The sequence below is a fragment of the Tauraco erythrolophus genome, chromosome 11 (genome assembly GCF_009769465.1).
Source record: "Tauraco erythrolophus isolate bTauEry1 chromosome 11, bTauEry1.pri, whole genome shotgun sequence".
NCBI lineage: Eukaryota > Metazoa > Chordata > Aves > Musophagiformes > Musophagidae > Tauraco > Tauraco erythrolophus.
In genome coordinates, this window is record NC_141475.1 from 28,478,471 (window position 1) to 28,506,355 (window position 27,885).

At 47.9% G+C, this 27,885-nt stretch overlaps 1 protein-coding gene across 3 annotated transcripts; it reads left to right on the forward strand.

Moving 5' to 3' along the window:
- Positions 1-9,680: 9,680 nt before the first annotated feature.
- CCNL1 (cyclin L1) lies at positions 9,681-26,327 on the forward strand. Of its 3 annotated transcripts, XM_086618705.1 has the most exons (12): positions 9,681-9,959; positions 10,171-10,245; positions 10,410-10,519; positions 16,482-16,602; positions 17,011-17,075; positions 18,408-18,507; positions 18,688-18,792; positions 19,070-19,211; positions 20,761-20,872; positions 21,034-21,132; positions 22,085-22,451; positions 22,952-23,178. In XM_086618705.1, exons 1-11 carry the CDS (start codon positions 9,681-9,683, stop codon positions 22,431-22,433), a joined length of 1,557 nt encoding a protein of 518 aa, XP_086474831.1. In that variant the 3' UTR covers positions 22,434-22,451; positions 22,952-23,178. The 3 variants fall into 3 exon arrangements, with proteins under 3 accessions (XP_086474831.1, XP_086474832.1, XP_086474830.1); XM_086618706.1 differs by lacking the exons at positions 22,085-22,451; positions 22,952-23,178 and adding an exon at positions 25,574-26,327; XM_086618704.1 differs by lacking the exon at positions 22,952-23,178 and having other exon boundaries at positions 22,085-22,875.
- The last annotated feature ends 1,558 nt before the right edge of the window (positions 26,328-27,885 follow it).

The following is a 27,885-nucleotide window of genomic DNA, read 5'->3' on the forward strand; positions in this document are numbered from 1 at the left end:
GATCGGGGAGGACGAAAAAATAACCATCCTCATGCTTTTCTGCAAAATCGCATCGACCCACTAGATGGCAAACAACCACTCAGAAAAGCCCACAAACGTAGTCGTCTTGTATAAACACAGCCACATCAAATTCACCGCTGCTAAATAGCTTAAGGAATTAAATTTCTGCTTACAGTTAACTACACAGAGTATAGTGAAGCTTGTCCAATAACCACGAGTGTGGTATATTACTGATACCTCTTTCACATACTTGGATCATGAGCTCCAGCATGCGGTTTCCCACAGCTCAGATGGGAGCTCCTGTGAACAGTGGTGTATTTAACACCCTCTCCTCTGTCAGGAGTGCTAAAGGTGTCTTTCTAATAAGTCTGCACTTTATCCACTGAGTTCCTTTTGGCAGTGTGATGCATAAACTCTAAGAGGCTGTGCTGTTCTTCGGTGTAAGCTGCCCTGCTCTGCCCGTAAGGACAGAATTTTGTGCTTTACTGCAATTGGTGGGAAATCTGCCGCTGACTTGGAGCTCAGTAGAGATTTCACTGAGATGCTGTAGGAGAAACAATGTCCCTGACAGAGGAGCAGAGGTGAGAGGTAAGGACCTGATGGACCTGACCTTTCTGCTTTGAGTCATTCTCTGAGGAGGGGGGGGAAAAATAGAATAAAAGACCTCTTGAGGCTAATAGATGCTTGAAAATGCTCTAAAGGCAGAAAAAGCTTGCAAAACCATGAAGAAATGCTTGAACAGCTCACAGGCCATTACAGAAATTTCTGCAGTGCACAGCTGTCCAGCTGGCACGTTTAACTCACCCCAGCACTGCTGCCTCTCTGCTCCATGCCCTCCTCTGTTCACCAACCACTATTTTAATATTTGGACACCAGCAATACTAACAATTTGCTCAATATTAAAAGCAGATTTGTATATTGCATACCAAAAGGGCTCCTCTGCAGGCTAACGGAGCAGCTGGAGTTCTTGCTAGGAAAAAAGCAGCTGCAGAAGAGGAGAAGGGTGGGCAGCCCTTCACATAACCCTCACACCCCTTTCGGAGAAGTTTTGCAGAGCCAAGAGCCCTTTCTGGGAACTCCTGCGTGCACCCAGCACTGTCTCTAACCTGCCTTAGACTCATTTAGTGCTGATCCTCAGCTGGTGAATACAAATACACCAGTGGGTGAAGCAGTGCAAGAGTTGTTTGATATTTACATGGGATGAAGCGTTTCTGTATTGCCTGCATCTCTGACTGTAGTGGAAACACCTGGTGGAACTGCTGGCTGATTGCAGCTTGGTGTTTATTCTAGACTCTGCAGCTGCTCCTGCAGTCGATCAGATAAGGTCTGGGGGGATGGCCACCCCCCAGCCCCGTCCCCGCAGCAGGATGTGGTCCTGTGGCCTCGGCACGCTCACTGCTGTTGCATGGAGCGTCTCTGGGGCTCGCAAACGTGCTCCACAGCCTCACCGTGCCTGGGGAACCTGGCTGGAACGACAGCAAAGCCGCAGTCGGGCTGGGAAAGTCACCTCTCCTGCTGCAGAACAAGGTGGCCACCAGACCGAAGCATCTTGCTGAGGCTGGACCAGGGCTGCCAATGCAATTTGATGGGTCCCAGCTGCTCGCAGCAGGTTTGCAGGCTACGAGCATGGCAGCTAGCAACAGTAAAACCAGCGCGGTGCTTGTGGCAACACACGGTGGCTTGTACGTGCCAACACGCAGCTTCTCAGTGTCCCAGGGCTGCGCGTACATCACCCCGCGAGCCCTCACCGGGCAGGCCAGCCTCATCTTTCTTTTTCTGTCCTCTAAAGCTGCAGACTCATGATGCAACCCCTAAAAATAATTTAGGCCTCCCCCCGTGGTGGCAAACATCCTCCCGCAGGAAGCAGAGCTAAATGTGTCCCTCTGCTGTGCGCCTGTCAGGATACAGCCCGTGCTTTTCCGTCCCGGCAGCGCCTGTTCCTGCTCAAGCTCTGTGCGAGCCGCTCTGCTGTGGCTTTTTCCAGGTCAATGCCTGGACTCTGCGCCCCTCGCTCACCGCAGCCTGCTCAGCTGGGATCCGTCTGGGAGAAGCACACCTGCGCACAAGGAAAGGTGGCACTGGAGGACTGCACGCGAAGGACAAACTCCCAGCACGTTCCCAGTTCGGATCTCTCACCGTCGCGACGACGCAGCGTGCAAGAGCTTCTCGCTGTGCTGTGAGTTTGGGGAATCCATCCCGTGCTCAGTGTCACGCTCTCCTGTTTGCTGTTTTCCCAGTTTTCTTAGCCCCGGATGGGAATCCTGTGAGATCCACGGGAACTTCCCCAGGACAGATCTGAGGCAGATGTTTGTACGGGCACGCGTGCAGAGCACACCTCTTCTCTGGAGCGCGTGGTAGCCAGCTGCTGGGGATGGCACCAAGCCTGGCAGTGTTTTCCCCCATTCCCAAAGCTGGCCAGCAGCGTTACGGACCCTCTGGGGACAGGCTGCCCTGCGGGATGGGGAGAGCAGAGCTCGCTGCCCGCTCCTGCGCCGGAGCTGCAGCACGCCTCAGAGCGTGGCTTTTCATCTAACACCCCGCCACGGTTTTGGGTACTGCCTAATGGTGCTGAGTCAAACCTGAGGTGCAGCAGAAACCACCTGCTTCTCGGAACTGCTCGGCAGCAGAGACATCTTACCCCTGTCGCACGTTTTGGGTAATTATCTACACTAGTGCGACTAGTCGTTATCCGCCTGCCTGCATTTCACATGTAACTCCAGCTGCTTGAGACCATGAGGTCTGGGTCATAGACAAATGCAACCCATGGAAGACCTAAGCCTGCCAAGCTTCTTGCATCCAGCCTCACGAGGTGCTGAAGCACAAGGGTCCAGCCTGAAAGGTCATTATCTTCATACTTTGGCCCTTGGGACGTCTAGAGACATGGACAGGAATGTGTCAAGGCTTAAAGTCGCCATGGTTTAAGGCAGCCCTTTCCAGGCAGCTGCTGTCCCCATCCCTCTGACAGGGTTTGGCATACCCAGAGTTGGAGCCGTTGGACCCAATGGGCATTTTCCACCTCAAGGTGCTACTGCACAGGTTAGGGTTCATCTGCCTCCTGCTCAGGGGAAGAGCAACCTTACCCCGGAGGAGGAAGGACTGCCCTGCCCTTGCCCAGAAGCTGCCTACTGCACAGCGACGGCCGGTGCATTAACTTCGCGTGTCGGTCGTAGCTGGACACATTTATCATTTTCTATTTCTCAAACCAGTTCACTGAAGGTACAAAACTTGTGTGCAGATGAAATTCACTGATCTGCATGTGACTTCTGCTGCTGTATCATTATCTGACCATGGTAAGGTCTGATAAATCAAAATCCCCCCCATTTCCTCGAATATCAGCGTGTCCCAGTGAGAAAACCAGGCTCGAGTGCTAAACATGCTGGAGAACAGGAAAACTAAAATGACTACAAACACGACATTGAATTTTCAAATGCATCAAACTGCTGTTTGCAACTAGGTGAGCTGGTGAACATCAGCCCGTAGCAAAAGTTTAGTGATTTTAATACACAGGGAGCATTCCTTATTTAGACTTCTTTTCCAAATGCCTTATACGTCTTTGATGGAAAGCTAAGCAGTTAGTGCTGTGATGGGAAACCTGAAGCTCCGAGACCACACACTCAAAAAATGAGACACAGAGGCTTCAGTTAGCATCCAAACTCTGCAGAGCCTGCACTGGAGTCTTCCGAAAAATCTATCCAACACTTTTACAGAAATGCAGCTTTACTGAGAAAGGAAAAGGCAACAAATACTGTATCTTGAGTACCAGGCTTGAAGAACACAATATTCCAGTTCAGCAGCATGCTTTTACATTCTAGATGACAGCATCCTTGAAGGAAAAAAAAAAAAAAAAGTTAGTTTTCACACAGGAACAATGATTTAATCTTTTCTTGAGAAAGACTTGAAGCCAGTCACCAGCTGTAGCTTCACTGGAGTAAGCAAGAAATTAGTAATGCAGAGGAATGCCACTGAAACCAACCGAGTGAGAGATTTAGGGAGTGGAAGGTAAAGAATCAGTTAATGTGGAACACTTACATAAAAGGCTGTATTCATAATTATACTCCTGGTTTCACACCAACTTACTCATGGTAAAAACTGCAGGATGTGACTTAACGCTACTGAATCCCTCTTTTCTCTTTCACAACCTGTGAGTAAGAGTTTAAAGAAAACACCCTCTGGGAAGGATTTCAAATAATGTTCCTTGTTTCCCTGAGCTGTTAATTGAGAGTCCAAAATCGGAGTCTCTATAAATCTTTTATAGAAGTGCCTAACTAATTCCTCTTAAAGTCATAATTTGGCAGGGTAAAACACCGTTTCTCCAGCTGGAGTAAATTTCACTCCCAAGTCTTTTGGAGCCAAACTCGTTTATATCTATAATTATATAATGATATAATAATATGATAATTTATATCAGTAATTCAACCTGCACTGGAAGTGTACTTGCAGTCGGAAGTCCTACTAGAGCTGATAATGTGTATCTTTATCACTGAGATGGCAGATAATTCTGGATTCTTGGTTATCGGATTCAGCGTGAATTAAAGTCACTTCTCCTAAATGACTTGATAAAAATAAAATTCCAGTTTCTAAAATTTCCAAAGTGGAAAAAAAAAAGTTGAATGCAATGAGTACATTGATCTAACAATAGTCTGCGTTCTCTTAGTCTGGTCTACCACGACAGCAGAAACTTTCAGATATCAACTCATGCCAAAATATTTTACTGCCTGATTTTCTATTATTTTGTTTTCTTATATGCTGACTGACATCTATCATTATTTAAAGAAATTAGATTTTTCTGTCATCACAGATTATTTTTCCAAACAAGTCCTTTCCATTCTGTTAACTGCACGTTGCAATGTGCAGTTCTTTGCCTAGAACCTGTTCTTGTATTGTCTTTTGTGAAACATTTGCTGACAAACTTGTCAAATCCTCAGGGGATTTTAGGCATGAGGTGGTCTCATTCCCTGCTAGGAGAGAGCTTTCAGGATATCCTAAAACTCCCTCCCCACGAGGCTCACTCACTTTTCTGCTCAGCCATCCTCTGCCAAGGCAGCTTATGCTCAGCTTCAGAGTCCGTAACGGCAATCGGAAGCCTGGAAGAATGAGAGAGCATTGCCAGATGATGCAGAAACACGGAAAGATGTGGACGCAGGACAGGCACCGCAGATTTGGAAGAGCTGATACTCGCCTGTATCGCAGTCCCAAGTGCGTTCCCCTGCTTGGGGGAGCTGAGAAATCATTCCCTCCCAAAGGGCCAGCAGTGAGGCGCGTGCTCCGACGGTGCCTCCTGGCAGCCCTGCACTGCTAGGTGTGAGCAGCTGCAGGTGCTACAGAAGGAGAGGAAGAATGGTTACAAAAGGCTGGAGGCAAAACAGCACTGATGCCAAATCTACTTGGATCGCAGCGTTGCAAATGCTGTAGGTGATTGTAGGCTCTGACGTGTGAGCACGACACCAAACCCACGTGTTTTAGTGCCCATTTTAATGCCAGCAGCTATCTCTGTGCACAACTGATTTGAAGAGTGAGCTCCTATGGGCTGTATGGTTCCAGGCCAAAGGGCACGAGAAAATTAGGCTCATTAACACACTCACATTCACGACTCAACCAGCAATGGTCGATCACCGTTGTTTTCTAGCAGTGTTTCACGTCCTGGCAACAAAGCACAAACTTAATTTTGCTGCTTCGTTCACAGGTTTGTCAACTGTGGGCATCTGGGTACACTTCTACAGCGAAGGGACCCCTCCTGCGGGCACCACCTCCTGTGGATTGTGTTGTGAAACAAAATGTTAATGTAACCCCGTGTTTACCAGTTTGGAGACATCAAGTACCAGCTCAGTGGCTACAGCAGGCTGTTTGCACTCTTTTATTTTTAAACATGCTACAGCAGAACCTTCCCGCACAGCTGAAACTCCCAACTGTGTGACAGCTGAGGGGACAACGCGTCGCTCAAAAATACATGACTTCAAAAATACATACAGGAAAAACACCAAGCACTGGTGAGAATGGCATGGGTAGGTTGAAGCCACCTAAGGAAAGCAAATCCACCTCTCTCCATGTTTCCAAAACATCAAAGTGTCACCAGAGCAAATTAAAACCAACACACGATGGGTGTGTGCATGGAAAGAAAAAAAAGTGGGCAAATTCCACTGCAATGAGTGACACCTGCTGCTTGCATGACTATGGTTTTTCCTTCTTTCCAGCCCATTTGGCACACATCACTAACTGCTAGGAAAATGGAAAGAGCGGTTTGCCTTCTGCAAATACCAAGGAACCTGGTATTTCCACCTTCCCAATAATTTGAGAGTTAGAGAACCGAGCCAACCACGACAATTTTTTCCCAGCTCCCTTTTTTATTACTATTTCTTTAATCTTCAGTACGTTCAATGGACTGCAGATTACTTTTGCCATCGCAGAGAGGCTTAGTGGTTGTGGCTTCACTGGACTTTTCTCAACACAGAAGACTGCTGCAGGTTTCTAAAAGGCCAGTGATGTTCCAGGTTGGTGGTGGGCTTTTTGTGATCTATGTAAAATTGTTTTTAAAACCTCAGTGACCGTACAGTACATGGCTAAAGGGAGGAAGCTTGCGAAAGGACCAAGAAAACAGGGGGAGCACACCAACCCTTCTAACTACAATCCCTGCAGAGTCATGAACCTGCAAGTACAGCACCTCCCAATTAAATGTTCCATTTCTATAAAAAGCACTATTTCAGTGGTAGTTACAGACTGGCTCTTAAACCTCAAACTATAAACGGAAAGAAAGGGTAAAAAGCAAACGTTGTGCACTATGGACTCGGTGATCTTGCTTGTAAAATGAGGGAAGTTTGACTAATCGTTAACGGTCACACAAAACGAGGTGCCGCACCCAGCTGTTCCGCATCGTGCGCTGCCTGCTCCGAGGAGGAGCAGATCAGGCCACGTGCAGCGCGGCTGCCTTCAGCAAGGTGGTTTCCTGTGGCAGGCAAGGCTTCTGCACTGATTTTTCCTGACCCTGATTAAAACCCTTGGATTTGTATCTCTCTAGAAACGCTTTTATCTAAGGCTCTCTTAGCACAACACACCCTGGCAGCAGTGAACCACTCTGACCCTCTGCTCAATTAATTATTATACTGCAACCTGGCCCTGTTCTTTGGGGGTTAGGCAACCTCATGTCCTGCGAGCCCTCTGCTCCGATCGGGTTTGCTAATCTTCAACAACCAACGGAAAAATACATTTTTCCTGTGCCTTCTGCATCACAGCAACCTTTACCCTCCCTGCCAAGCTGTCAGCCTGTCCCGCAAGGTCAAAGCTGCCCTGACGGGCCTGTCTGACTGCCAAGCGTCCCATGCACACGCATGAAATCATCATGGCTAATGAACAGCGAGCACATCCCCTCCGCCAGATCCTGCGGACCCTGGGCTTTCCTTAAGATACTGCTGCTGCAGCAGTGCCACGGTCTCCGTTCCTGCTTTGCAGTCACTGGTGTGTTGCTGCTGGATCAGGCCAGTCAGCCATCAGGCATTTTAGCTCATTAAAGGGGTTACAACGCGTTGTTGCCAATGTACACTGGGCTCTTCCAGGCTGGCAGAGCAGGAGCAGAAACCAGCGCACTGTGCCCATGCGGAGGAGGAGAGTTCAGAGGGCGCCCTCAGGGATGCTGTTCCCTACTCCAAACCAACCCCTCGCCGGCCGGCCCCGCCTCAGCCCCTTCTCCACACAGCGGCCCTGCGGCGGCGCCGCATCTCCACAGGACTAACCCCAACGCCCGCCCCTAGCCCCGTCCTGCCCGCCGGGGTGATACCAGCCAGCTCCAACCCGCGGCTGAGGGCAGAGGCTGCCATGCCGGGAAGCGCGGTGCCCGGCGCGGACACCGGCGGACACGGGGGTCGTGGGGCACAGCACGCAGCCCTTCCACACAACATGGCGGCCGGGGGCCGAGCGGGGGCTGTGCCACTCAATCCGAGCGCGCCAATCAGATTCCGCAGCTGTCCGCCGGGGCGGGACTTGCCTTTCAATTCGCCCGCACATAGGGCCGTGAGAAGTTAGTCCCGGCCAGGGCGCGCGGCCGCGGAGGGATATGGCTGGCGGGGCGCGGCGGGGCGGAGCCGTTCCGAGAAGTGACGCGAGGGGCGGGAGTTTCCCGGTCCCGGGGCGGTTGCGATAGGCGGGCCGGAACGGGTGTGGGGCTCCGGCGCCGCCGTGGTCGGAGGTCAGCGGCGCCTGTGGCGCGTTCAGCCGTTGTCCCCTTTCCCCGGGTGTACGCTGAGGTGATGGCGGCCGCCCCGCGGGCCGGAGGGTGAACGGCCGTCGCGGGGTCGGCCCCGCCTTTAGCGAACGCGGCGGCCGCCTCGCCCTTCTCAGCGCGGGGCTGTCAGGGCCTCCCTCGTGCTGCCTCGGGATCCCGAGTGTCCCGGCCCGCAGAGGGACGGTTTCCAGTCGCTCCCTCCGGAGCGGGGACAGCCAGTGCGCAGAGGGAGGGCAGTCGAGAACAACACGCTCGTAGCTGTTCTTCCAGATAAGGTATCGGGAGGTGAGGAGGGGGGCTGCACACTACGAAATCCTAGTGCCATGTTTGTGAGGTTTGCAGGATCAGAACCAAGCGATCCGTGTTTTGCCAGAGTATTTTTTTTTCCAAGCAGTAAGGTTGCAATGGAAGCACTTGGTACAGTAACAACATCCTAGCCTGCCAAAGAGGACTGGTTCCAGCTCTCCCAACGCTCTCTTACTGGAAATAAACACGTCATATGTGGCATGCCTGTCGTCAGAGCTGCCATGCAGCCTCGCGTGGTGTAACTGAGAAGTGGCAGCTTGTAAAAATAGTGAATTTCTATCAAATAAAACAATAGCGGAGATGGTGGCCCATGTAGCCCCAAGCTCTGCGCGTTGCCATGGGCTGGTTATGCCTTGAGCACCTAAATGAGGGAAAAGCCTCTGGAATTGGCTCACAAGCTGTGACCGTGGGCGATGTGCTCTGTAGGGCCGAGGGTCCCGACGTTGTCGGGCAACACGACGCGGGGCGATGCGATGGCGGATGGCCGGGGAGGGTGACGGGCAGCTGCTCGGTGCGGGACTGTGTCTCCAGCGTTTAACATGGATTTATGCACGATGGCTTGGACAGCAGTAGCCGCTTTCACCTTTCTTCATCCATAAATCCACTCGGTGGAGAGTCACTTTTTGGCTTCCAGTCTGGCAATACACAGCCCGCTTCCCGGCGGTGATGCACCACAGCCATCGGGTTTATTTTCTTTCTCAATTTTATGGATTTTTTCCCCCGTGTGACACACGGCACCGACACAGGCGAGCACCAGAAGCCCCGCCGCAGCTCCGGGGCGTGAACCAGTTAACCCAGATGGTCTTTAACCCGCCGTTTAACCAGCGCCATTTCCTTTTCCCCTGCCGCTGCCCAGTTAAAACCTTTTACAGTGGAAAATGATGTAAAAAAAAAAAAAAAAAAAGCGAATAACGTCAGCCGCGCCTTCTCCTCCCTCCACAGCGCAGCCAGACGCGGAGCAGCCGCGGCGGAGCCGCTTCCGCCCCTTCCCACCCGGCGGGCTCCGCCGGGGCAGCGGCGAGCGACCGTTGGCGCCGGGGCGTGGCCGGCGGACTTTTTTTTCCCGGCGTGCCGCGCGCAGGCGCCGTTGTGCGCTGCGTCACAGCGCCGGGCCGCGCTAGTCGGTGCGCGGCCGGCTCCGGGTGCGGACGCCTCCGCCATCATGGCTTCCTCCGCCGCACACCCGGCCCCCGCCGCCACTACCGCCGCCACTACCACTGCCGCCGCCCCGCCGCCTGCCCCCGCCGCCCCAGGCATCCTCATCGGCGACCGGCTGTACTCGGAGGTGTCGCTCACCATCGACCACTCGCTCATCCCGGAGGAGCGCCTCTCGCCCACTCCCTCCATGCAGGACGGCCTGGATCTGCAGTGCGAGACCGACCTGCGCATCCTGGGCTGCGAGCTCATCCAGGCGGCCGGCATCCTCCTCCGCCTGCCGCAGGTGGGGGCGCGCCCCGGAGCCTTCTTCCCGGGCCCCGCGGGGGGAGCGGGGAGGGCGGGCGCCGCCATTGCAGCGCGGCGGGAAGGGCGTGTGAGGCGGTGGCGCCGGGGAGCGGGGGGGGCGCGGCGGCTGGTGCCTGACACAAAATGGCGGCGGCGGCCGGGAACTGACTCCCGCTCCGTCTCCCTCTTCCCTCCCTTTGCGTTCGTAGGTGGCGATGGCGACGGGGCAGGTGTTGTTTCATCGGTTCTTCTATTCGAAGTCCTTCGTCAAGCACAGCTTCGAGGTGAGCGCGGTGGGGAGGCCGGGGAGCCGGGCGGAGGGGCGGCGTGGCCGGTGGGTTTGGCTCCTCGAGCCGCTAGAGCAGCGCGGGGGGGGGATTTAGTTGTGTAATTCTAGTCGTGCTGGGGTTAAAAATGGTTTTCTTACGGAAACGGCGCTTCCTTTCAGATTGTTGCCATGGCCTGCATCAATCTCGCGTCCAAAATCGAAGAGGCACCTCGTCGTATAAGGGACGTGATCAATGTGTTTCATCATCTGCGTCAGTTGAGAGCAAAAAGGTAAGATTAGCTTCGTTACGAACATAAGCATCTGTTGTCACTAACGGACGCTGCAGTTTTCAATCCACAGTGTTTTTCCAGGCTAAGTTCAACGACCTAAGATTGAGAAGGGAGTGCTCGTTGGCCGCTGTGTAGGCAGTACAGTTCTATGCTGACTTCTTCTGCCGTAACTTTTGTTTACTTGGTAGACCCGTTTTCATTTTTTGTATAGCTACAAACGACAAGTGTTGGTGCTAGTTTTAGGTCCACGGTCGTAGTTTTAGGTGCATTGCTAATTGATTTTTTTGATGTCAAAACTGTAGTTCTGGAGAGGTAGTCTTAGGTATGAGTAGCCAACTAGTGGGTTGCTGTATATTCTCCAGACTAACGATGTTCAGCAGTCTTAAAGCTTTTCTCTTGCTAGTATGTAGCTGTCCAGATGTTGTTATAGGGTCAATGAAGTATCAGTTCACCAAAGATGAAAGCTGAAAGTTTTCCAGTGATGACAGTATTACCTTTTAGAAAAAGCAATCCTAGAAAGTATCCGAAAAAAAGACACGGTTTGGCCTGCGGTGGTTTTGCCGCTTTAGTGACACCACTTCAGCAAGGAATGTGCAATCGAGTCTGGGAAGCTGAAGGCACCTTGAATTTAAAAGAGTGAGACTTGTGTTTTTCATGGTACCGTGTGCTTGTGTCAGTGGAGCTGCAGTGTAAGCTTACCTGATCTGTGTGCAGGTCTGGGTAGTTGTCTGCTCGAGTTGTAGAGCTGTTCTCAGTTGTGAGTGCCTAATACTGCTTTTTTGTGTGTAAAGCGATGTATGTTTTCATGTGTAAAGCAAATGAACTTGATGCATTGGAAGGAACAAGGAATGGTTGAAGGGAAGCAGTTTTCTAAGTTGCTATTAAATGCAAAATTTCTTTAAATCTGTCATGCAGCAGTATTGTAGTCTGTGAGACTGGAGACGTCAGCTGTGATGAAGTAGCTTTACTTTTAGTGGCCGATTGCCTGAAGTGTAAGGTAATCCATAGTTACAACAGGATTTTGTTTTCAGCTAGATTCTTAAACTCACACTCACATTTCTCTGCTCTGTATCGCCAGGTTACAGCAGGAATTTAAACTTCAGTGTTGTGTAACCTTTTCTGAGAGGTAGAGTAGAAATCCCTTAGGAAAAGCAGCTGTTTCTTGGTGTGTTTATCCCGGCTGTGCTTCTGTTGCATCTAAAACTTTTTACTTTTACTGCCTTGTGCTCATACTTTCCTAGTTAGTTTTAGATAAAAGAAGAATGATGCGGTGTTCCGCCTTGGAACTTAGCTTTGTTGTGTCTTTTTTTTTTTTAAAAAGTCGTTATCCCCAATAGCCCTGAGAGAATTTTGTGAAGTTATTCTGAATGTGAATTTGGTTTCTTGCCACAGTTAGGATAAGGGAGTCTGGTTATTGGAATTATTGAAGCTGGTTCAGTGATTCTTAACGTTTTGGCCTTGATCCAGACCGTGAAGGTTAATGAATCCTATGCAAGGCTCTTCTTTGTGATGAGGGTATAAATTAGCCATTTCTTTGTGCTGTGTGAAGGATCAGAGAAACTGAACTTAACCTGTGAACTTAAGTCTTTCCAGCTAGCCTGTTCCAAATCAGAATGTCACTTGTGCATGCTACATGGTGTCTAAAATGCATCATGTCGAGGGAGATCGTGCTCTTCTACCCGTTATTTTCTGGAGAAATGAGTATTGTTGCTCTAGGATTCTGAGTGAATCTGCATGAAGTTAATCTTAAAAATGCTAAAGTCTGACATTCAGGCTTGCCTTTTTTTTTTCTTTTCTTTAACAAGCAGGATGTAAACGTTTTTCTGTACTTTTTACAAGATTACAATTACATAATCTGTACAACACGTTATTAACTTCAACTCTTTTTTCCCTTGCAACCGACTATACAGCGACCAGCTACATTTACCAAAGCCTGGGTGATGTGGAGTGGTACGTAAAGATGAAGCTGTCGTCATGGCAACAGTGAGTGAAGTGTCGAAAATCCCCAAGGAGAAGCCAGTGCTCTGAGAATAGGTCACTGGAATCGGGGGACTAACAGGTTGGCCGCTGGTGAACCATTTGGAAGAACTCCTGAATCTTGTTATAAGCTTTTTTCTTTGCTGTCCAGGTTTTTAGAATACTAGCTTAATCTTTTTTTTTTATCTGAAGCTAACACTTAGGCTGTAGTTAGTTTCTCACACACAACCCAGAACTGAACCAAGCAGTTAGGCTGCTGTACTTTCCTTTCACCTCTAGTCTAGTATTTCTGTTAACTGAAGCCCTTAACCTGCACATGAAGTTTTGAGTAGTTTGAGTAGGCTTGCTTGCTTTCTAAAAACAGTTTTGGGTTCTTAGTTCCACTTTCTGGCTCTGTATAATTGCAGTTTGAATTCATGCCTTCACAAGGATACGCAAGTCTTGAATTTGTAAAGCTATTTATATGAATTGTTATGTAAGCAGTTCCTCATGTGTACCTGTTTGCAGAACTGGGAATTGCATTGGAATTGTCTTTTTGTAAGACCTGTAGTTGACTGAGTTACTGCTAGGTGGTATTTCTAAAACTGAGAAGTAAGAAAAAGTGTTTTGGACAAGCATATTTTCTTCTGGATCTTTCACAAGCATATGTCATGTAGTACTGCATGTAAAAATGTTTGTGTGCATGGAGAAAAGCTCATATTATGAAAATACTGCTTTTTAAAAAAATTGTGTGCTGAAACACTTGTGTCCTGAGCGAAGTGCAACTGTTGTTTAACATGTAGTTTGAAGTTGATTTTATTTCTCTTAAATGTGCCTGAAAGCTGCAGAAAGTCCTTATGAGACTGGAACCAAATGTGACTCCTGTCATGATGTAATCTCACAAATGTTGGTTTGAGATGCTCAGTCAGCTGATCTTCGCTTCTCTTGCAGCAAACAGGTTCTCGCAGTGGTGTTGGAAGTGGCCTGTATTAATAATACACACTGCTTAGTGCTCTTTGAACTGTTCTTAAATCTGTGGTGCTTGTATTTTTTACAATGTTGGAGACAAATATAGAACTCGCTTTTTGCTCTCGTATTGACTGGCCTAAGAGAGATCTGGTCTTTGAAATGAGATGCTGATGTTATGCTCTACTTGTCAGAAGTACTTGTATTGACATTATGAACAAAATCTACACGCAGGGCACTTTTCCTCCGAAGTGTTAGGCGTTCCAAAGACATCACATTTTAATATTGCATCAAGTGAGGCTGCAGCTGTGTCAAGAACGTAGGTGTCATTTGTTAGAGGGATTTAAAAAGGATATTTGTAATTTATTTATTGTTCCAAACACATTACAGTGTGTGGTTAATCTTTTGGGTCGTTATGCAGTCTCTCAATCCCAAGGAAGTTTTGTGACTAAGTGTTGGATTGATTTACCAGAGTGGGCACTGTGTGCTGTCTGTCCTTAAGTCTAAAGTCTCGCCTGGAGCTCTAGTGCCCATCTGTAAGAACAAATTCAAAGGGAAAAATTGCAATGTTACTGGGCTATGTAGGGCTTGAAGCTTATATTTTATATATAAGCTTATAAATTATTTTTCTCTGCTTTGTTACTTGGACCTAAACTGATTACTTCTTGGACTGAGAACTAAGTGCAGCAACCGCAGTAGCAAAGTTCCTCTTTTTTTCTTTTCTCAGTAGGAAAGCTAAGAAGTTTTCCAAAGCCAAATCTGTGAAGTTTCTGATGTCTAAATAATTATGCATACCACCGCTTCAGAGTTTATGGTTAAAGTACCAAGTTGTATATCTTAATACAGTGGGGAGCCCGACTTTTGCCAGTAATCAGGTGCAGTAAAGTCTTCTGCAGATTTTTACTTTTGCAGAAGTCAGTAAAAGGCTGCATTTGTCTTTCTGTTTCTGGAAATGCTGCCTGGATGAACTGCTGTTTTTCATGGCTTCCTTAGATCTGTAGATCTCTAGAACTAGCGTGTCATACGTGACCAGAGTAACGTGGGACCACAGAGTCAAACGCACTTAAGAGTGTCTTAATTTTAAGTTTCCTGTTGCTTTGCTGTTGAACAGGTACAACCAAAGTAGGAGCTGTTTGTGCTGATCCTATGGCCCTGTAGAAGGACAGCGAAAACTTAAAATGCAGTAAGGCTCACGGTCTGCCTTGTTGCACTTCGAGCTACCTTCCTGTGTTTTCATGATACTGACTTTCTTACATAGCTCTCAGCGAGTGCAAAGACACGTGGAAGGTAGTAATCCCACGGCAGGTTGTTGGATGATCCCATGCAGTCATGTTGTCCCACTGTTGGCTTTTCTTTTTTTAGACTGGAATTCATAGCTGCTCTGTTTTGTCCAAGATTTGTCACCTCTGATGGAGTGTTCTGCTAACAAGATAAGCTGAGCCTGGTCACCTAAACTTGCTCTGAACGATGCCTTGCAGATCCTGTTAATGCCAGTGATCTCTATAGATGAAATTGTGTAAAGCAATACTGGAAGAAATGTTACTGTAAACCCCAGTATAGTTAGCTGAAATTGAGGGGAAGAGAATCATTTTCACTGATTTGAAGAACTTCAGCTTCAGTCTCCTACTCCAGAGCGTTGTGTTCAGACAGCCTTTGTAGTGCTTGAGTGTTCGGGTGAAATCAGCTTCTCTACTTGAAGTAGTTACGTTAAGCTTTAAAAGTTTTTCTTTTCCAGTTAATTTATGGGGAGGAAAAAGTATTCTGACTGTATTTAGAGTAGCTGAAATCGCAAACTTCATAAAGTTGCCCTGATGAGTGAGAGTGACACTTAACTGGAGAAGTTACTTTATGTAACACGGAAAACACTGCGTTTTTTAGGAGGCAGAAGTAGTAAGGCTTCCACTTGAATGTAGGTCCTTCCTGGCACCAAGAAGCTGGTTACAAAGACGAGTTAGTAGTGAAATATTTTATTTGATAAAACAGAAGATGTATTTTGAATCCCTTTTGCATTACTTTTTTCTTTTGAAGGTAATGTAAAATAAATTTGTCACTGGTGTTTGAGGCATACTAGGTTGATGGTGTAAACACACTGTGGTTTGTTAGAGTGTATCTAGTTGCAAAAACATTCTGTGTTGGAAAGCATGTGGAATATGGGAGGCATATTGCAAACAGGAAAAAAGCTGGTCTGTCTTCAGGAGGAAGTGTATTAAAATACACAACATATAATGTTGAAAGGTCAAGTCTAAGCACGGACAAGAGAATATGAAATGGAGTATGGCTCTTGTGCGTAAAGCATACAGGAAGTTATTTTAGTTAAAATAGAACAAGAAATGATTTGGAGAGTTCAGACGTCGGGTTTGGAAGGAATTAGGACTTGACGGTGCTAGACTTGGGAATCTTGGCAAAACGAGCTCTTGTTTTGCAGGTGCAAATAGCAGAAGTGACATGGTATCCCCTGCTGAGCGGGTGCAGAGTTCAGAGTCACAGGCAGGTCTGTCACAGTCTCAGAGGTTAAATTCTGTGTTTTACTGGGCGTTTTGTACATCGCAGTAGTGGGGCCATCTCCTTCTCGGAAGATCTGAATAATCTTGTCTTCCAGTGCACAGGAAACTGCAATTTATAAAGCGCAAACTTGCTGCTTTAATATCAGCAAAAAGACCCGTTCTGGCTTACTTTTGCTTTGAAATCCTTCCTAGCAAAGGTAGCTGCGTCACTGCTTCCCCCCTTTGTCAGAAAGTGTAAAGGTGCTTGGAGATCTTCACCATAAAGTTGACTTTCATTCCAGCAGCTGGACCAGTGTAGTTTGCATACACAGTAGCAAAATATTACTTTTTTTTATATCTCAGCCATCTAATCCGTAGTTAGTGAAACGCAGAACCTAGTTTATCTAAACTTGGACAGCACAAGATTAATGCTTAAACTTGCTTGCAGGAGTTGAAAACCGGTTTCTGTTGCCATTAGTTGGTTGGAAGGGAAAACAGAGATGCCGATGTTTTTGGATATGCAAAACAGTTTTGATTTTATTTCTTGCAAACTGTAGGACTCCAAGCCCCCTGATACTTGATCAGAACTACATAAACACCAAAAATCAAGTAATCAAAGCAGAAAGGAGGGTACTGAAGGAGTTGGGATTTTGTGTTCATGTCAAGCATCCGCATAAGGTGAGTTGTCAAAAAATAATATAATGGTAAATATTATTCCACCTCGATGGCATCATTGTGAGCTGTGGGACGAGAAACGCAGGTGTAAAAATGACATAAAAATGAGTTTTTCTCTTTATTCCTGGGTAGTTCTCGTGAATGCTTTTGCCAGAGTGCTTGAGCAAATCGACTTTGGCAGAAATTGCTTCCTTGGGAAATGCTAAAGGTGGCTGGTTTTGAAAATGCTAGAAAAGCAGTAATATGAAGAATTGTCTGAACGTGACGATGGCACGTGAGCTTACAGTGCATGCTTAGAAAAGGAGGAGCCACCACTGTGTTGGAATACTGTTTGGCTATATGTAGTTACTTCCTTGCTTTGTATATTAATACTGTGTCTCTTTTTTTTTTTTCCCCTCCCTTATTTCTCAGATCATTGTTATGTATTTACAAGTCTTAGAATGTGAACGTAATCAAACCCTGGTACAGACAGCCTGGTAAGTTGTTATTTTCCATTCTTTTCCTGGCCAGGAAAATAGTAGCAGAAATAACAAGCCTGACGATCCATATGCAAAACAATGAGATGTAAGTTATTGCACAAATACATACTTCTAAAATATTTTAGTGCTTGTTTCTGCTTACTATTTTCATGGCTTGATTCCAGTATAGTAATGGAGAACTCAATTTAACTTTGTTCTTTTTTCTACTCTTTAATTAAAGGGTAGTCCATGATGGTAAGTCATAGAGCTCTGCCCTCTGCACCTCAGCCCATGACCTGGGGATGGCCTGTTTGGCTGCCCTTCTCTCCAGCCAACCCAGTGCAACTCATCCGAGATTCACTGAAGTGCTCCATATCCATCGGGCAGCATCTTCTAGTTCTGTCTGGGTGTCAAAAGGATTTGTATATTTGTTTTTAGAAGTAACTGTTCAAAATGTTTCTAAATGTATTTGTTGCCTAGCTACTGTATACTGTAGTGTATTTAAAGGACACATGGGGTCGACTTTCTGCCAGCATTTATTTAGTTGATTTAGCATTCAGCTAAACTTGAGTTTAAGAAAAAAAAAAAAAAAGAAAATGACAGTGCATGCAGCATGTTCACTTAGAAGCCATATTGGGCATGGTTTTTTGTGGAGTCAATACTTACTGACTGCTCTCCGTTTCTTTCCTGTAGCTCAGTAACTTAGAAATCAATGGAGGCCTCTGCTGTTTAAATGTATCTCTGGGCATGTATTGCTTGGCAGTGCCACCCTGGTGGAAGAACAGTAGCTCAGAGAAGTGGGAGACCCGTTACTAACTCACAGGTCTTTTTCCAACATTCAGTGAGCAAACTGGATGCTTCTCTCTCTGGATGAAGTTAATGTGACTCAAGGCACACGTAGGATTTAAATGCAATGTTTTATGAACTTTATAGGTTGCATCTAGCCTCTGGAAAATGGTAGGTTAAAAATATACTGTGCTTTCATGCTTGCATTTGAGTTTTAAATGTATTGGTTTTTAAATACAAGAACGTTGGTGCTTAAAGCAAACAGCTGGACAGATGAAAAGTACTTGTTAGACTGTTAATGGACACTTCACAGTAAAATGTAACATACCCAGCCAGGAAGTAGCGGTTACATACTGTTACTTGCATTGGGGTTTCAAAACCATGGCAATGGTGCAAACTTTGTTACAAAGTGACAAAAATAACAATCAAATACAATAATTCCAAAGAAACAAAGTGTTTAATAACAGAAAAAATAATAAAGTCAATTGAGTCTCCAGTATTGTTATCCTCTAAGTAAAAAGATGTAAACCTGAGAGCCAACCTTTCGTATTTCTTTTTTTTTAGGAATTACATGAATGACAGCCTTCGAACAAACGTGTTTGTTCGCTTTCAGCCAGAGACTATAGCGTGTGCCTGCATTTATCTCGCCGCTAGAGCTCTGCAGGTGAGTGTCTGTCTTCAGCTAGCATTGCCTTTTACTGTAGGAATTTGGTCTCCAGAAAACAAACAGAAATGTTTTAAACAAAAGCCTGGTGTGTAATCTCTCTCATTAAGCTTTTGATTGTTTTGTTTTCAGATTCCTGTGTAATCTCTCTCATTAAGCTTTTGATTGTTTTGTTTTCAGATTCCACTACCTACTCGTCCTCACTGGTTCTCGCTCTTTGGCACTACGGAAGAGGAGATCCAGGAGATATGCTTAACGACTCTTAAGCTCTATACCAGAAAGAAGGTAACTGCGAGATGTTTGTTCTTCCTGTTCAACGTTCAGTGTAGCTTGAGCTGTCCTGTGGTTGTCTAAGCATTTTTGGGAACACCTGCATACAAGTCTGCTCATTGGAAAGGCTCGGCTGCGTGGCTGCTCCTCTCAGGGGAGTGCGAGAACAAATTACGGAAGTTTGTCACGTTACTGGACAGATAATTAAAAGATAATCGAGTATCTTTTCAGAAATGAGATGAAAATAAGAATTACATTAGTTCAGCCTCTCACCATATTGTTACTTTAACAGCCCAATTATGAATTCCTGGATAAAGAAGTGGAAAAGAGGAAAATGGCACTACAGGAAGCTAAACTGAAGGCAAAAGGTTTAAATCCAGATGGAACTCCTGCACTCTCAACACTGGGTGGCTTTTCTCCTGCGTCAAAACCATGTAAGTTTGTTTTCTGAACAGAAACTTGCATAATACTAATAAGTCTCCTAAATCTGTGCCCCAAGGCTTTAAAAAAAATAAAAAGTAGGTTTGCTTCTTGAGCTGTTAGACAATTTAGGCTTTCTCACAGAACTAAGAAGCAAGACAAATTCTTTTTTTTTTTTTTTAAACTAGTTTCAATACCTTGAAATAGCAGATGAGAGGGAAGCTGAATGCTTTGCTTCATACTTCCACAGATGAGGGAGTGATATATTAATAATGAGCACCCTTAAGATAATTATGTTACAAAAATGTCTAGACCCAGGAGTCTGTGTATTACTGCATCGTGAAGAGAGACTGGATTTAATCTGTTGGTTGGGATGTTGCAGTAGCCTTCGTGGTTCCTTTTGCAGCAGGTGTCTCTGAAAATTGCTTTCTCTGCTTTTAATAATGCACGTGTCAAGCGTTCAAGTGCAGTGAAGGAAGACAGCTTGTGGTCAGGAAATAGAGAAGGGAAGGTCACAGGGCTGTCTTGGCATTAAAGTGAACAAATTCTTGTAATGGGTGTCTTGAGCTGGCCAATAAATCTGTCTGAACTCTAGTGGTACAAAGAACAGACGGTTTTGTCTTAGTGCTTTTACCTCTTAATGCTGCTATTGATCTGTAAAGTACCACACATCTAAAGGATTATCACGAGCATGCGTCCAGCGATGGTAGGTGAAGTAGAAGGTGCAGGCCCTTGTTTGTTACGTGGCCTCTTGAGGAATTTCAGTCCATATTCTGAGAAAACAGGATTTGTAGCGGTTATTTCTCCTGAAGAACAATACATCTGAGTTTCCAGAGGTTTTTGAGCTGGCACATGTAAACTTCTCACTGAACAATGAAAGCTTTTTCTTATTTCTGTGAAGTGGGAGCCTGGGTTAGAAGAGCACGAGTGAAAGCAAGGCCTTTCGTGGGGTTTTGGAAGACTTCTTACTAGCTGACAAACTGAGGGAAAGCTTCTGCTGTTGTGTATTTTTTACAGAAAAGCTCTGATCTCTAGTAAGTGAGGAAGCTGTGGTGCTAAGTCATAGTGCAGCACCTCTGCCTTGCTGTCAGCAGGCCAGACACAAATGCATCCTTCTTGCTTAGCAGCCCTTCTGTTGTTATGAAAGTCGGTGATTTTGTGGGTTCACTCTTAGTTTCTCTATAGTATCAAAAATTGTCAAGGTCACAATTTAAGTTACATATTTGTGGGCTGTAAGGGCAGATACTATTTTGTGCCACTTGGGCCCCTGTGGACAAAATCTTAGCTGAGCCTGACTGCTTGGCTTGAAGGTCACAGCGTTCTCCTCTCCGCCTCCCCGCTGGCAGTTGGCTTTAGGCTGCTCTGCGTCTCCCTGCAGGCATCTCGCTCCAGCGTTCCCTTCCAGGAGCATACTAGAAATGGACAGATGGAATGGAGTAGTAGCTGTAGAGTTCATACTTAACATTTTGTGCAAATACTGCTAAAGGTGTATGAAGAATACAATGTGTTTATTACAAAGTCTGTGAATAAATGCTTAACTTTGAGTTTGAATTTAATTCTTAGCTTCACCGAGAGAAGTGAAAATTGAGGAGAAGACTCCAGTATCTCTAAATACCAAAACCATTAAAAAAGAGCCAGAAGAGAGGCAGCAAGCTGCAAAGAGCCCTTACAATGGGTAGGTAGAAATCTCTTCCTGATGAAGAGAATAATTCTGTAAAAAGTTTCTTCAACTGAAGTACAGTGAACTAACTATTCCTGAGCTACTTCATGGAAGTAACGAGTACCTCAGATATGTAACAGGTTTTTTCCTTTCTATTTTTTTTTTTCCCCCTCAAGCATGAGAAAAGAAAGCAAGAGAAGTAGGAGCAGCAGGAGTGCTAGTCGATCTCGGTCAAGAACAAAGTCAAGGTCTCGCTCTCACTCTCCGCGGCGGCAGTAAGTAGTGGGTTTTTGTTTGCTTGGTGGGGGGTTGCAGGGAGGGGGCAGGGCTTTTGGAGGGGGGGATGTCTTTTTCATCATAATTGGCACTCTGGGGTATTTCAGCAGAGCTTTTCACTTCTTAGAAGTGGGGCCACTCTAAGTAGCTTGGAGGTGCTTAGCACGACCTTCTACAAAGCTTGTGGCAACAAAAATGTGAGAGTCGGGTCTGGCTTTAGGCTCTCAGTTCTTGACATGAGCAGTTCTGTTGGTAACTGCCGTTACTGGTTCGAGATGTAAAAGCTTTGCTGTAAAATGGATGTTCAAGAGTCTCCTGGCTGCACGTGTACACGATGAGTCTGCGATGGAGCGAGCGTAGGGTGGTCTTGTCCTGTTTGATGGTCTTTGCAAGGAATCCATCGTAAATGAGAGCAGTCTCTTGGGCCTCAGCCCACTTATGAGTAGTGAGAAGTCCTGTGGGGGCCAGTTTGGTGTGTTGCAGCTTTCTTCCAAACATGTGGGAGAATATCTCATCTGTGAGTGCTGCATGATGCACTGTCTGCCTCTCTTCCGTGACTGGGGAAGAGGGGGAGCTGTGCAGGGTGATGCAGTGGTAGCTGCTGGCAGTTTTTATAGACGGATAAAAGTCTTCACATTGACATCCGAGTTGGAAACTGCCAACTTGGATCTCAAGGAAGCATTCCCCTAAGACAACGACCAGTTTCCAGTCTGGCATTGAGGGGAAGGTTCTTGACAGGGTCGAACAACTATGCCAGGCGCTGCCTTCTGGGTTTGGGCGCTTTGTTTTCAAAGGAGCTTAACTCAAAGGCGTGTTCTGGTTCATTCATCAGTTAGCCCTGTGGGAGAAACAGTCCCTGATTTCTTCCAGTAACTCGGGAGTTCCTAAGCATGGATTGATTTTTTGATTTCGTTCCACACGTAAGACATGTTTTAACACTTTTCTGTTAAGCTACAATAACAGACGGAGCCTGTCTGGAACCTACAGCTCCAGGTCGAGAAGCCGGTCGCGCAGCCACAGCGGCAGCCCTCGCCGGCACCACAACCACAGCTCGCCACACCTGAAGCCCAAACACAGCAGGGAGGAGCTGAAGAGTGCAAACAGACACGGCCACAAAAGGAAAAAATCCCGTTCGCGTTCGCAGAGCAAATCCAGGGATCATTCAGATGCTGCCAAGAAGCACAGGCACGAGCGGGGGCACCACCGGGACAGGAGGGAGCGATCCCGCTCCTTCGAGAGGTCTCACAAGGGCAAACACCACGGCAGCAGCCGCTCGGGGCACGGCAGGCACCGGCGCTGAGCTTCGTGCCAGCTTGTAGTAAAGCCTGTGTATGATAGAGTAAACGGACCCTTTATTTGAGAACAAAGGAACTGGTTAGGATTTGATTAATTTAAACCCAATATCTAATTTTTCGAAAACACGTAGGAGGTTTTTCTTTTGGGAAAGAAACTGTTACCAACTTTTTGCACATCGTACCTTAGCAGTATCAAGTGGATGGAAAACAACTATCAGGTGAAATCGTATGTATTCGGGTTGTGTATTGTTTATCGCTATGAGAACTGGAGAATGGATTTCTGTAAAAAGGCAAAATGTACCTTATTTTTATACAAGTCAATTGCAGACACTTATATTTAAGTATAGTTATTTGTTTAAACGATGGTGGATACTTTCTTACACTGGTTTTAGTCTGCATGTGTTAAAAGATTTTTACAAGAAATAAAATATAAAGCTTTTTTTTTTTTTTACTGTCTGTTGGATGTCAGATATATCGAAACTGAACTTAATTTTCTTAAATGCCATCACTTTGACCGTTGCAGATCAATGTGGGATATTGCTGTGCTTCCATTAGGAGTGAAAGACTCGGGAGGCCTTAGAAGTTGGTGCCCTTCCTGGGGGAGGCAGCTGGGAAGCCAGGTCCTCTTCTGCCACACCTGCAGTGCATGGGATGAGTGAGCCTGGACCTGTCCGTGAGGTTCAGTGGGACCTCACTGGGGGGAGGCTGTGAAAGAGCTGTGCTTGGCAACCCAGGAGTGGGCTACTGCAGCCCTGGCTTTCCAGCCCCAGGGGAGGTGAGAGCTTCTCTGCTGCCCATCTGCTGTGACAGTGAGTCGCTGTCACCTGCTGCTCTCTGGCCTGGTTGTGCCACAAGTACAAAGTGGGACAAATAACATGCCTGGAGGGATGAAGGGTTGAGATTTTTGTTTCTCGTTTCCTTTCTGGTGGCAGGACAAGGAAGGATCCTGTTGCAAGTGTAACACTTGCACAGCTCTTGGCTGCCCCGTGTTCCCCACCATGCCAGCCATGCTGCTGCTGTTGGTCGAAGGGTCGTGCTGGCAGCCTGGGAAAGCTCCCCTGGCTTTAGCACGTCAGGTGTGCTGCCATGCACAGATCCCTTTGCTGCTTGAGCTGCCAGTGTGCTGAGGGCAATTCCTTTGTGTCCACTGCTGGAGCAGCACCTGGAGCTGCTGTACAGCCTGGATCTGAGCTGCTGTGGGGCGGCTCTGGATGGAGTCACAGTGAGGAGGAATTTGGTTTTATTTTCAGTCGCTGCTCAGGTTGTACTCGGTGTGGAGTCCCTTTGGGTATGAGGATGGTGAACAGCACAAAAACACCTTTGGAATGCTGCTCACAACGTGACTGCTGGGGGTGGCACGGCCGGGTCTGCCCGCCCGCAGCACAGCGGAGGGCAAAGCTGGAGGCTGGACCAGCTGGTACCAGGCTGAGGGCTCTGGCATCCTGCGCTGCTGCGGGAGCAAGTGCCAGGCTCTGCTTCTTTCTGCAGAACTCAAAAGGGAAAGAAAAAAAAAAAACACTGCGGTTGAGCAAAGGTTTCACTGGAATTGGTACATTCTGGTAAGCAGCTCCCCGGCACCCTGCAGGCCCCATCTGCACCTCTTCTCTACAAATACAAAAACCGAAGAGATTTATCATTTCTCTCTTTTCAAAAAAATGTTTTCCTCTGTTCCTTCCTTACCTCTGTGGCTTTTTTAAAATCTGCAGTAACTATATTTCATGTGTTTGTTGTTTTCTGGAAAATTATTTGTTGCTAGGGAAATGAAGGTGGCTTTTTTCCCTAGATACAAGTACTTGGGTCATCCAGGGCAGTATGAAACCCCCGTTTCGAAGCAGCAGCACAGTTGGCTCAAGCTCTGTTGAACATCAGCATTTGTGAATTGGAGTGGAACAAAGAGGGCTGAGCCTCTGGTTGTGCTTGTGTGTGAGCACTGATCACCCTCCTGTGCTTCCAGTGCCCCTCGCTCTGGAGCTGAAGAGCAGAAGTTCATGTCTGTGGAGAGCTGGAACATCTGGTGATGTTGAACATCGAGGCACCATCTGCTGCCAGTGCTTACACTGAGCCTGGAGGCAGACGGTGAGAAGTTCAGTGGTTGTTCTTCCGTGGGTGGAAAAAAAAGCTGCCTTCTGCCAGCTTTGGGGATGGTGGCCTCAACTGTGCAACAGTCTTGTCAAAGACAGGCCACGAAGTGAATGGTTTTGGCTACTGAAATGAAAGCAGAACTTTCTTGGAGCCCGAGTGTGTTGGGTCAGTGCTGTCAAGAAGAGATGATGTGCTGGGGGTCAGAGGGATGAGAGTTGTTTGTTCTGCCGGCTGCGTGCCCTCGGGTGGTGTTTGCTCCCGAGCAGGTGGAGCAGTCAGAGTGGTCCTGAGCGGCCACAACCCTGTTCGTGTCCTGTTGCCTTCTTCAGAAGAAAGGGGCTGGGCAAGCCACAGGTTAAATACTTCAACACATGACAGTGTGGTCACAGGCAGTGACCAAGCTGTACCCAGGAGCCAGCTGTGTGCACAGCTGGGGCTGCTGAGCCACCCCAGGAGCTGGGCACAACTAGGAGCACCCAGGGTCTCCAGCACAGCTGGGACACCCCTGAGCAAGAGCTGTCTCTCCTTTGCCTTATCCCACAGCCACGTGGTGAATTCCTTGCTCTCCGTGGCTTGGTTTGGCAGGAAGAAAGCTGCTCCCCCAAACTTACTGTGCCGTTGGTCGCGGGGGGGACAGAAGCAGTGACAAAGTGCAAATGCCAGCCTGCTGGCAGCGGGCACACAGACAGGGGGTGGGTCGTGCTGGGAGGTGACGTGAGCAGCCAAGGAGCTGAGGGACGTGCTGGGAGCAGACCAGCATTGGGGCCGGGCTCTGCTGGGCCACGCTCCGGCGCAGTGACCGTTGATGGTACCGGGAAGCATCAGCCAAAGCCTGTTTTAAGGGAGGTGCTGCCTTATTTTTACAACTAGATCTCGTACATCTCTCCCAAGACTTTGTAGTGTCCTTATGTGTTCATTAAACTCCAATGACAAAAATTAATAATTTGACCATGGTCTTTGACCTTTCACCGTCTGTATCAACCCCCAGGAGTCACTTGAGAATGCACTGACAAACCTCAGCAGCTGAGAAGTATTTACTGCTTGTTATTTTTAAATTCTTCAGTGTCTTCCGTGTGCTCAAGTCGCCAATGGGAACCCGTCCTCAGCTGAAGCTTGCCTCTGAAGGACGTGGTGGCTTTGGTGACCCACCACGGACGTGGGAACACTGAGGCAGCAGTGCTGCACGGCAGCTCCAGCCCAGGGCCCGCGGCTCTGCCCTCGCCACGGACCCGGGTGGCGGAAATAGCAAATGGAAGTAGCTGAGACACGAGCCGGGGTTGTGAATGTCCAACATGGGTCCTCCGTGTCCAACTGAGCTCATCATAATCTACACGGACTTTATCCTGCACAGCAGTGTGTGACACCACGTTTAAACGTTTACTGTGCAGAGTGGAGGCACTTTTATGGTAAGAACAGACTCTGCAGTGCCCCACTGCAAGGCTGTTTCTAACCAAAACCCCATGTGCTGGTGGGAATGCAACGGCAGTTTCCTGGGGAATACGGAGTGTTCCTGCATCGCCTGGTGCTGCAGCTCTGATTAGAAATGCTGCTGGACTGTGAAGACCTGAGACCCCCTGGAGAGACCCACAGGACCTCGTGGGAAATGTTCCAGCCGACCCATTCTCCTTGGGCATGGGGGTTTGGCTGGGTTGCTCTCACCCTCGGAATTGCTTCTCCTCAGAAAAAGGACTTTGTCAGAATATTTTGACTTAATTTTTCAACAAAGTGATGCAAATATTTCACGTGAGTAAATTTAACCATTGTGCCTGTCCTTCACTTTCAGCTTTGTTACAGACGTCGGCAGGATGTACGTGACCTGAAAGCTTTGGATGCTTTGGGTAAAAAAAAAATAAAATTGTGAACAATCCAAGAACATTCTTGATGGAAATTGGCCCAACGAGCACTCACCAGGGCTTTAGCCACCCCCAAAACCCACAGGTTAGTGGGAGCGGGCGCAGCAGAGCGTGCCTTGTGTGCCGCTGTCAATGCCAGCAATGAGGGGCCCTTTTCTGGGAAATCCTTCCCCGGTCCCGACTCCTGCCAGGAAACGTTCATGAAATCCATCATTTCACATCAGCCCCATCCATGAGCTGCCAAATCTGTGGCTCCTGTCTGTGCTCCTTCTTGCTCTCCCCCCTCCAAGGCACAGGCTTATGCTTCCAAGTTCTTTGGGGCTGGAGCTGCAGGTGCTGTGGCCGCCCTGTGCCCCCTGCGCAGTGCTCGGCTGTTGGCACGGCGGAGCACTGGCGATTACACCCTGCTTAGGAAAAAAAATTCATGTAAAGGAAACAGTTTTCCATTCCCACCACCTGCCTGACCACAGAACAGTGCAGCGTGCTGGGGAAAAAAAAAAAAAAAAAGCTAAAAGTAGAAAAGATGGCTTGAAAAAGTATGTCTTTATAGTCCAGTGGAAGGGAAAAAAAAAAAATTGCGAAAATTACCATTTTTGTCCCAGGAAATGGAATCCCTGTTGGCAGTTTTGCTGGAGAGGACAAGGGGCCCCCGAGCAGCTCTGCAGGGGTCTCCAGGTGGGACCCCGGCCCCCAGAGCAGCCCCCGCGCCCAGCGGCACCCCGGGGATGCTGCGCACCCCTCGGCTCCCGGGGCTGCTGCTGCCGTTCTGCCCTTCGTTCTGTAGGTGGAAGTATTGCAAAGCGGACACGAGCATCCTCCTGCGGGCACACGCTCAGGCGCGCACATGCCCGCACACGCGTGCCCGCGCACGGGCACTGGTTCTGCTGGATGGGCTTGTGCCACGGTGCTGCTGAACGCCCCAGAAGCAAAGGAGGGGAGACGTGTCCAGTGGGTGATGGGGGGGGGCACAGCAGCCTCATGGGTCGGGGGCAGATGCCCCGATGACCACCGACAGCAGCGGGTGGGCAGCCCTGAGGGAGGGCACCAGCCACCAGCCCTGGGAGATACCCCCTGCTGTCAGCTGCCTCAAAATCCGTGTAAAAGTGTCCGCACGCAGCTGGGCAGCAGCTGGGGGGGGGGGACCTGCATGAATTCCCCCTAAAAGGCCAACTGCAACCACAGCCACGGAGAGCTGATGAGCTCGTCCCAGCTGCTGAACGTGAGAAAACCTCCGCGTGAAGTTAATGAGCGGCGACTTAATTGCTCTGGTGGGCATCGCTCAGATAAGTATGTGTTTGAAGTGGTTCGAGGCAGGAGGCGGTGGATTTAAGATGCTTTAAGCCACGCTGGTTTAAAAGCTGTCCCAAGTTGGCAGGAGATGAGAGCCAGAAGAGCCCTCCAAGGCGTCCCCGTGTCTCCCGGCCCTGCTCAGCGCCGTTTTCCTGAGCATTAAAAGGTTTGTTATCTCCAAAGGGGCCATATGTGTATCTTGTGCCCTGGGAGTTCCCCTAATGACCACTCT

Excerpts from the sequence above, each read along its gene's own strand:
- CCNL1 (XM_086618705.1), top strand. The coding sequence starts at position 9,681 with ATGGCTTCCTCCGCCGCACACCCGGCCCCCGCCGCCACTACCGCCGCC. Across the intron at positions 17,076-18,407 it reads ACCCTGGTACAGACAGCCTG|GAATTACATGAATGACAGCC; the intron begins GTAAGTTGTTAT and ends CTTTTTTTTTAG. Across the intron at positions 21,133-22,084 it reads TCTCACTCTCCGCGGCGGCA|CTACAATAACAGACGGAGCC; the intron begins GTAAGTAGTGGG and ends TTTTCTGTTAAG.